The 10,560-nt window shown below is 46.4% G+C and overlaps 1 protein-coding gene across 3 annotated transcripts in view; it reads right to left on the reverse strand.

The window, feature by feature from the left end:
- Positions 1-3,673: 3,673 nt before the first annotated feature.
- The window catches only part of LOC137373939 (sushi domain-containing protein 6-like), a 60,321-nt gene continuing 53,434 nt past the window's right edge, over positions 3,674-10,560 (reverse strand). For all 3 annotated transcript variants that reach the window (XM_068039596.1, XM_068039597.1, XM_068039594.1), the window contains exon 6: positions 3,674-7,664. In XM_068039596.1, coding sequence (XP_067895697.1) covers positions 7,639-7,664 — 26 coding nt within the window. In that variant the 3' untranslated portion in view covers positions 3,674-7,638. The remainder of the gene's footprint in view (positions 7,665-10,560) is intronic.

A 10,560-nucleotide genomic window follows, 5' to 3' on the forward strand; every position in this document is an offset into this window, starting at 1 on the left:
TTATACACCCTCAGAGCTGTGTGCTCCTCCAAATCTGGTCTCTTATCCATCCCCAATTTTTCACATCTCAATTGCCGGTCATGCTTTCAGCTGCCTGGACCCGAAACTCTGGCATTCCTTCCCGAAGCCTCTCTACACCATTCTTCCTTCAAGATGTTCCTTGAAACTGACCTCTTTGCCCAAGCCTTTGGCCAAATGTACTTCTGGCCCAGATTGTGTGGTGGTAATGACAACACAACTGTTAGCTTTCGCCATCGTTACTTCACTGAAACTGATTGCAACTTCAAGAGTCTGTACATGCACAGAATAATGTGGAAATCCAGCAGTTGCTCTCAGTGATTTTATGCTCCTCCAGAGGGTGTATTGTTGAGGTACCCTCAGAATGCAATCCCTAAGCAATCAGTGAATCAATGAACTTCCATTTTTACATTTAGTCTCCCTTGTAAAAGTTGTATCTTGTTGAATGATGTGTAACTGCGTACTAACTTCATAATTACTGCTGAACAGCCTCACTGGCCCTCAATAGCTAATTTTAGATTTGTGTAATGTCAAATTTTTCCATGATAAATTCCACATTTTAAAAGCTTAATTGGATTGATAGAAGCTAAAATATTATTTAATTCTGAAAATTTTAATTAAAATGAAAGGATTCTGTACTTTTAACTTCCTGGTTTGCTGTCTGTGTGAATACTTCAGTCTGATTGGCTGCTTACCCTGCTGCTAGACACCTGAATATCCCCTTGATTTGGCGCCAGATTTAAACTGCCATCAGGAAAGGGGCAATCTACACCACAGTAATCACTAGATCTTTGTGGACAGCTTTATTCAAGGCCAACAGCTTTATTCAAGGCCATTGCATCACTGCTAACTGCAAAATCCAGCCCGCTATCTCCTCCTGTCAAATTTTGTTTGATAAGGGCGGCACAGTGGCGCAGTGGTTAGCACCGCAGCCTCACAGCTCCAGCGACCCGGGTTCTGTTCTGGGTACTGCCTGTGTGGAGTTTGCAAGTTCTCCCTGTGTCTGTGTGGGTTTCCTCCGGGTGCTCTGGTTTCCTCCCACATGCCAAAGACTTGCAGGTTGATAGGTTAATTGGCCATTATAAATTGCCCCTAGTATAGGTAGGTGGTAGGGAAATATAGGGACATGTGGTAGGAATACGGAATTAGTGTAGGATTAGTATAAATGGGTGGTTGATGGTCGGCACAGACTCGGTGGGCCGAAGGGCCTGTTTCAGTGCTGTAGCTCTAATGGTTCTGTGAAGCACATTAGAGATATTATGCCATGTTAATGCACGTTGTTCAAAGAGGTTGTGTTTTATTGTCTCAGTGAGCCACTGGTATCAGACCCACCGGCCGTCCTTGTCTCCGCTTTAAAGACGTCTGCAAACGCGACATGAAATCCTGTGACATTGATCACAAGTCGTGGGAGTCAGTTGCCAGTGTTCGCCAGAGCTGGCGGGCAGCCATAAAGGCGGGGCTAAAGTGTGGCGAGTCGAAGAGACTTAGTAGTTGGCAGGAAAAAAGACAGATGCGCAAGGGAAGAGCCAACTGTGTAACAGCCCCGACAAACAAATTTTTCTGCAGAACCTGTGGAAGAGTCTGTCACTCTAGAATTGGCCTTTATAGCCACTCCAGGCGCTGCTCCACACACCACTGACCACCCCCAGGCGCTTACCCATTGTCTCTCGAGATAAGGAGGCCAAAGAGAGAGAGACTTGATTTAATAACTTGTATTAGAAGTAAAGGATATAATACACTATTCTGCAATACCTCCAAATAAGGGAAGTGAGATTATATGACAATATCCTACACAAACTCAACTGAGGAAGTCAAAATAGATTCTGCTGCAACGTTTGGTGAAAACGAGAGACAAAATTAGCAAATGAAGCTGACTGACAAAATGAAGTGTTAAAGAACAAGGAGAGAGAATAATAAACTAAAGAGTAAAGGCCAAAAAGTGTAATGATTAGAATAGAAAAGAATCATAGAATGTTTACAGTATAGAATGAGGCCATTCAATCCATTGTATCTGTGCCGGCTCTCTGCAAGAGCAAGTCAGCTGGTCACACTCTCTTGCCCTTGTCCAATCACCTTGCAAATCTTTTCTCCTCAAGTGATTATCCAATTCCCTTTTGAAAGCTGCAATTGTAGGAGGTAGATTTGTTCTCAAGAGAGTGCATTCCGGATCCTAATCATTCACTCAGTGTTACTACCTCAATGAGATTGTTCACATGAAAAATACAAGATGAGCCCCAGACCAATTCAAAGATTTACACAAGATTTCACATTGTAAGACTATAACTTTAACAATGAAACCAAAGAAATCCCCATTAGCTAAATAGTACTTTATAAGTATCTGATACCTTTTCTTTGTAATTTGGGGTATGTTCTTTACTTATTTAAAAAATTACTTGGAAACCTTGCATCTCACTTATATGTTAAACAGTCCTTTTTGATGACGAAATCCTTTGCAGTTAAAAGTTCCAAACTCCTCCCAGTTGCAATGGGTTGGATCTCCCAGAGCTTTTCAAAAATCAATGTTCTCTTCGCTCACTTCTCCGAGCACTTCCGACCTGGATGTCTGTGAATCAGGCCCTTCCTGGTCCTGTTGGGCTTTTACGTCTCTGTAAGCTTCAACTTTCAAAGCAGATTCAGGTCTTTGCAGCCTTTCACGGTCCTCAGGATTCCAAGAGCAGGTGTTCCCTCTCTCTCTCCCCACCACTGGTTGTTTTCTGTACAGCCTGCTGAGGCTGCAACCACTGGGTTCCCTTCTTACATCCTGCCTGCCTTCAGAAAATCTGTTAAATTTATCTGGACTCAAAAGCTAATAGTTTTAGCGATTCCAATATGCAAAGTCCAGAAGTCTGGTTTCACAGAGCCACCTGGGCCATCCATTGTTGCAGCTGTTTGGTATATTTGCATCTTCAGAATCACTGACTCCTCATTTATAACTCGAAAGTCCGACAGGGTAAAACCCATTGTTCTTCAGGTATTACCCTTACAGACTCTGTTCATTCCAAAAAAAAAGCCTTTGATCTATGTTCTCGGTTTTCCTGGTAACCAAAATTTCTGTCTTGTCCTTTAGCAGAGTGGATGTGAGGTCACTTGACCTCCATCTTAAACTTTTAAAATCCACAATTTTTAAAACATAATCATGTTTCAAAGTCCAGCATTCATAACACTGAGTAAGAAAGGTTTTTCTCATGTCACCATTGGTTCCTTTGTGATCCACCTTAAGTTTGAAGAATATTGCAAGGAGTAAAATCAGAGGGAAAAAAATGACTGGAGAATTGTGCAAAAAAAAAATCAGAACGTTTCAGATCTTGGTCCAATTGAGCCAAGCTCAGTGACGCCATTTTGTTTTTGGTCAGCTTGGCAGAATCCTGCCACTGTGATTGAGAGACTCCAAACTGATGACTGGGTTTGTTTTTGCCCATTATGGAGTGCAATCCTCACCTTGTAGGAAAACACACTACAGCAACACAACCCCAGATCGCAAAATGCTTCCCCCAGTGCATCAACAGGTTACATATCCTGCATAGTGTGGTACTGAGGCACACAAGACCAGGGTGATCTCGGGCTCTATTCCTGGGCACTGCTAGAGGGACTTCAAGTGGCCACACACTTCTGGATTATGGAAGGGAAAATAAATCAAACATTCTTGATCATTACCTCACTTAAAGAGTAAATTTATTTAGAAATGCAGTTATATACATAGTACAATTAAACTTAAATTAACTTTGTACAAATATTAAAATACTATCTTCACACCCATTGCAATATACAGGATTCCAAAGAAACTTAAAAGCAAAAGCCAAAGATGCACAGGTTGAGTGACCCTGACACATTCCACAGCTCCATTCCCTTACACTAACAGCCAAGTCACAAGAAACCTTGTCCTTGCCTCTGCGTCAACAGTGGGACCGCTGTACAACAGCATCCCATTCCTCAGTCAGGAAACACTGGAGAATTTATTTATTTATTTACAACAACAAAAAAATGGTGAAATCTAATCATCAACACACACCTCCTCACTACAGCCAAGAGCCCGAGAAACAGATTGGTTACAAAAAAAGCACTGGTTAATCCAAGAACACAATTTGGAACACATTCACACAACACCTTGGCACGGACACGCAAAGCCTCTCAGACTGCAGGGATAGGAAGGTGGAAACACCAGGGTTTCGGGTTTATCGTGCTCCTGCTTTGACACCAGTAGCTGTAGATCTGATTGTCAGCTAGCAGCAGGGGTAGGCTCATTTCTTCCCCAAAGGGCTTGATTCGAATGTAGCACTCACTACCACAAGGGGTAGTTAAGGCAAATAGCATAGGTACATTTAAGGGAAAGTTCGAGAAGTATATGAGGGAGAAAGGAATAGAAAGTTATGCTGATAGTAGGTTGGAAAGGATGCTTATATGGAACATAAACACCAGCATAGACCAGTGGGCTAATGGCTGTAATTTGTATATAATCTCTGTGGGCATCAACATCCATACCTGTTTACACGTGCACAGAGTCCAGTCCCTGCTGGAGTATGCATACTGGCTTCCCAATGTATGCAATGCTAGAATTAGGTTAGATGTCAGGAGGTGGTTCTTCGCCAAAGAATAATGGACCTCTGGAACAGGCTGCTGGCTCGTGCAGTGATCACCTCAGACAAGAGGTTGGAAATTGTAAACAATTGTGACCAGTGTGATCTCCTGGACTAGTTTTGATCGCTTGTGGGGGTTGGACAGAAATTTTCCAGGCTTTTCCCCTAATTGTCCTGGGTTTTATATAGTTTATTGCCTCTCCCAGGATATCAGATAGCAGGGTGGGTGTGTTAGTATGTACGGACAGGCTAGATGGACCAGAGGCTCTCTTCCTGCCCATCATTTTTCATACGTTCAGTTACCCAACTTTGAAGTTACACTAAAGTTAACAAAAGTGCCACACTTAGATATAGGGAAAGTCATTGGCCCACACGTGAGAGGCTTCAATGCCAGGGGCAGCAGGCGATTCGAATGAAAGGGGCACTGTGGCAGAGCCCAGTACAGTTTCCTCCCCCCACCCCCGAGCCCTGCACACATTTCCAGCTGGTGGTTACCAGACAGCCATTAGGATGGGCTCCCAAACCGTATTCAGCACAGACTGAGGAACAAACCGGAGGGATTCCCCGCCAATATCTGAGCCTTCAGGCAGCCTATATTACTGGATCACCAATGTGGGAAAGGAGGGGGTGCAGTTACAGTGTGACCAGCGTGCATGGGGCTACGACATTTTACTGATCAAGGTGGGGATGCTCCAACTTCTCTGGACCCTGGCCACTTGGAGTTTAGCACTGTGCAACGCCTCGATTGTAAAATTCTCATCCTGGTGTTCAAATCCCTTAAGGTCCTCACCCCTCCCCATCTCTACACCTGCTCCAGAGCTCTAAGCTTGGGAATTCCCTTCCCACCTACTCCTTTCAGACACTCCTTTAAAACCGACCACTCTCATCCTAATATCTCATAGGGCTTGGTGTCAAATTTTGTTCAATAACATTCCTGTGAAGTGCCTTGGGATGTTTTACTACATTAAAACACTTTAGAAATAAAAGTGTTGTTGATTTCATTTGGACAAGTCTTGTTTCCCCTTTTTTTGGGAACAAATCTACACATCACCTTATTATGCTTATTGTTATAGCCTTGCCCTGGAATCCCACTTTCCTTGACCCTTCAGCTAAAGCGAAGGCCAATACAGGAGAAACACAGACATCATTTACAGCAGCAAGGCAAAAAGGAAAAGAAGATACAGATTTCCACTTAACCTTTGTGTAGTTTATATAGAAGGGAGAGAATATCCACCGGTAATTGGTACTCCAGCTGTGGAGGACTGCAGGCATTAAACAGAATGGATTTCAGATAGAGGTCCCAGTCTTCCTGCCCACCCAGCTGCTTACATGGGCAGATTTTACGGAATCGAAGGAGCTTAGTGACCCATTGAGATGATTGTGGGAGGCCACACTGGTTGTCGAGAGGGAGTACACACTGACTACCCTTTATGGGTCACAAGAACAGAAGAAATAAGAGCAGGAGTAGGCCATTCAGCCCTTCGAGCCTGCTCCGTCATTCAATGAGATCATGGCTGATCTTCTACTTCAACACCATTTTCCTGCACTATCACCCTAACCCTTGATGTTTTTAATACGTCAAAATCTATCGATCTCAGCAGTGGCTCAGTGACAGCGCCTCACATGAATCAGGAGGATATGGGTTCAAGCCCCACTTCAGAGACTTCAGCACAGGTTCTCGGCTGTCACACCCAGTGTAGCACTGAGGGAGTGCTGCACTCTCGTAGGTGATGCCTTTCTGATGTGACATTAAACTGTGGCTCCGTCTGCCTTCTCTGGTGGATGTAAAAGATCCCATGGCACTCTTTTAAAGAGGAGCAGGGGAGCTATCCTTGGTGTCCTGGCCAACATTTATCTCTCAACCACCATCACTAAAACAGATTCTCTGGCCATTATCATATTGCTGTTTGTGGGAGCTTGCTGTGTGCAAATTGGCTGCCACATTTCTCACAACTGTTCAATTTCTCACTTCAAAACTACTTCATTGCTTGTTCAGGGCTTCGGGAAGCTCTGAAGTTGTGAAAGGTGTGATTATAAATGCAAGTTCTTTCTTTTGTGTTAAAGAAACCTATTCTCTTCTACCATCTCATCAGGTGTGCTAGCATTTCCTGTGTAGTTAGGGGAAGCCCAGCCTCTGACTAATAGGCCACCTGCTAAAATGCCAGAGCTAGATTTGCAGGGCCAAGAGCAGTTTACAGGGAGGCTAAAAATACACCCAGTGCTGAGCAACTTTCTTCAGAGGTCGGCCACTGAATGACGCATCTCAGTTTGTCTTCCATCGCAGGCGAGGTATGTTTCGTCAATCTGTTCTTGCCCGATTCCACTCCAGCAGAGCAGCATGCATGTCTCACCAATGAGCATCTACCCAGCTCATCCTGCACTACATTCCCCCAAATGTCAGGGAGTTCACAAGAGAACTACTGCCAGCAGTGACTTGGAAACCCAGCTGGTTTGAGTAGCACGAAAGGGGCAAATCACTCCAGTGCCAGCTGGAAGCTCTGGTTCCGATGCTGCAACACTGGCCAAGGCTAAAGTTCAATTTGGCTATTTAGCTTGTGGGCTTGACGATTGCCATGTTCTGTCTGGTATGGGGAAAGGGGTTAAGGAGTAGCTGGGGCACACTAGCCAATCATAAAGTGGACTGGGCAGCAGTAAAAGATGGTGGAAGCAGGGATGGCACTGAAGACTGAACCAGAGGTGGGAAGAAGCATTTAAAATGCTCAACTGAAGCTACCACCACGCAACATCTAGTCTAAGACCTGCATTGTGAAGGACGTTAGGATTATCTGCTATTTGCTAGAGGCACCATTCCCAGAATTACCCCAATATAAAGTTAGCCAGAATGCGCCTAGTGCAGAGCGTAGGTAGTACTGTGTCCCTTTGAGTCAGTCCCGTACCGGGCTTGGGAGAGGTGAAGGGGTGCTTCTTTGCCGCAGCTCCTGCTACGGGATTCAAGTCAGTTAATTGGAGATGGAGAGTCGAGTGTTGAAGAGGAGGCAGAGGAAGAGGAGGAGGAAGCTGAGCAGGTCACCTCATGCTGACGACCTTACGCATCCTTGAGCAAAGGAATATCTGAAACAAAAGTGAACAGGGTTCGAGTTAAGAGTAAATGGATCAAAGGCTGAGCTACCTGCTCACAACCTTCTTATAGTACACTACGCTAAAGGCACTATATAAATGCAGGTTGTTGTTGTGGAAACATCATTCTCCTTCTCTAGGAGAACTTTTGATTTATTCCTCCATTCCAGCTCATTTGAGGAACTGTGAATTCCCGGAGAACAGGATTACTCAATTCGGATTTTATTTAGGGTTTATTCATACACCCTTTTTTGAACAGGGTTTAACATTTTCAATTCTCCAGTCCTCTGGCACCACTCCCATATCTAAGGAGATTGAAAGATTACGGCCAATATCGTTGCAATTTCCGCCCTTACTTTCATCAGCAACTTAAGAAGCAACCCAACCAACCCTGATAACTTATAAATAAGCACAGTCAGCCTTTCAAATACCTCCTCTTGATCAATTCTAAGCCCAGCCACTATCACAACCACCTCCTCTTTTACTATTGCTTTGGTAGCATCTTCTTCCTTGGTAAAGACAGATGCAAAGAACTCATTCAGTTCCTCAGCCATGCCCTCTGCCTCCATGCATAGGTCTCTTTTGGTCCCACCCTTCCTTTTGCTATTTATATGCCTATAGAAAACATTTGGTTCTCTTTAATGTTAGCTGCTAGTCCCTTCTCACACTCTTTATTTGTCCCTCTTATTTCCTTTCTCACTTCCTCCCCATACTTTTTATATTCAGCCTGATTCTCGCTTGTATCATCAACCTAACATCTGCCATATACACCCTTTTTCTAATTCATCTTACTCTTTATCTCTTTTGTCATCCAGAGAGCTTGCTCGCCCTACCTTATGCGCTTGTGGGAATGTACCTTGACTGTATCCGAATCATCTCCTCTTTAAAGGCAGCCTATTTTTCCGTTACAGTTTTGCCTGCCAATCTTTGATTCCAATTTAACCGGAACAGACGCATTCTTATCCCACTGAAATTGGCCCTCCTCCAATAAGTATTTTAACTCCAGATTGCTCCTTGTCCTTTTCTATAGCTAACCATAACCATACAATACAATGATCACTGTTCCCTAAATGGACCCCGACTGACACTTGATTCATCTCATTCCCCAGAATGATCCAGCAATGCCTCCTTCCTTGTTGTGCTAGAAACATACTGATCGAAAATTCTCCATTTCAGAAGCTCGTTCCCCGCCTGCCCTTAACACTATTATCCCAATGTATATTAGGATAATTAAAGTCCCGATTTATTACTAGTTTACAGTTCTTGCAACTCTGTAATTTCCCTGCAAATTTCTTCCTCTTTATCCTTCCCACTAGTTGGTGCCCTAGAGAATACACCCAGCAATATAATGGTACTTCTAAGGTTTCTTAAATATTTGTAACATTATAACATTTGTATACATGAAAGGGGTTAGAGCGAGCGCGAGAGGGAGTCGGGGTGAGAGAGAGAGAGAGAGAGAGCGAGCGCGAGAGGGAGTCGGGGTGAGAGAGAGAGAGAGAGAGAGAGCGAGCGCGAGAGGGAGTCGGGGAGAGAGAGAGAGAGAGAGAGAGAGAGCGAGCGCGAGAGGGAATCGGGGAGAGAGAGAGAGAGAGAGCGAGCGCGAGAGGGAGTCGGGGAGAGAGAGAGAGAGAGAGAGAGAGAGAGAGCGAGCGCGAGAGGGAGTCGGGGAGAGAGAGAGAGAGAGAGAGAGCGAGCGAGCGCGAGAGGGAGTCGGGGAGAGAGAGAGAGAGAGAGAGCGAGCGAGCGCGAGAGGGAGTCGGGGGGAGAGAGAGAGAGAGAGAGAGCGAGCGCGAGAGGGAGTCGGGGGAGAGAGAGAGAGAGAGAGAGAGAGCGAGCGCGAGAGGGAGTCGGGGAGAGAGAGAGAGAGAGAGAGAGAGCGAGCGCGAGAGGGAGTCGGGGAGAGAGAGAGAGAGAGAGAGAGAGAGAGAGCGAGCGCGAGAGGGAGTCGGGGAGAGAGAGAGAGAGAGAGAGAGAGAGAGAGCGAGCGCGAGAGGGAGTCGGGGAGAGAGAGAGAGAGAGAGAGAGAGAGAGAGCGAGCGCGAGAGGGAGTCGGGGAGAGAGAGAGAGAGAGAGAGAGAGCGAGCGCGAGAGGGAGTCGGGGAGAGAGAGAGAGAGAGAGAGCGAGCGAGCGCGAGAGGGAGTCGGGGGGAGAGAGAGAGAGAGAGAGAGAGAGAGAGAGAGAGCGAGCGCGAGAGGGAGTCGGGGGAGAGAGAGAGAGAGAGAGAGAGAGCGAGCGCGAGAGGGAGTCGGGGAGAGAGAGAGAGAGAGAGAGAGAGAGCGAGCGCGAGAGGGAGTCGGGGAGAGAGAGAGAGAGAGAGAGCGCGAGAGGGAGTCGGGGAGAGAGAGAGAGAGAGAGAGAGAGAGAGCGAGCGCGAGAGGGAGTCGGAGAGAGAGAGAGAGAGAGAGAGAGAGAGAGAGCGAGGCGCGAGAGGGAGTCGGGGAGAGAGAGAGAGAGAGAGAGAGAGAGAGAGAGCGAGCGCGAGAGGGAGTCGGGGAGAGAGAGAGAGAGAGAGAGAGAGCGAGCGCGAGAGGGAGTCAGGGGAGAGAGAGAGAGAGAGAGAGAGAGAGCGAGCGCGAGAGGGAGTCAGGGGAGAGAGAGAGAGAGAGAGAGAGAGCGCGAGAGGCGAGATCAGCGGAGTGAGAGAGAGAGAGAGAGAGAGAGAGAGAGAGCGCGAGAGGGAGTCAGGGGGAGAGAGAGAGAGAGAGAGAGAGAGAGAGAGAGCGAGCGCGAGAGGGAGTCAGGGGAGAGAGAGAGAGAGAGAGAGAAGAGAGCTGATGCGCGAGAGGGAGTCAGGGGGAGAGAGAGAGAGAGAGAGAGATGAGCGCGAGCGCAGATCACAGTGAGTGAGTGGGAGAGGAGAGAGAGAAGAGAGAGCGATGCGCGAGCGCA

Source organism: Heterodontus francisci, chromosome 9 (assembly GCF_036365525.1).
Source record: "Heterodontus francisci isolate sHetFra1 chromosome 9, sHetFra1.hap1, whole genome shotgun sequence".
NCBI lineage: Eukaryota > Metazoa > Chordata > Chondrichthyes > Heterodontiformes > Heterodontidae > Heterodontus > Heterodontus francisci.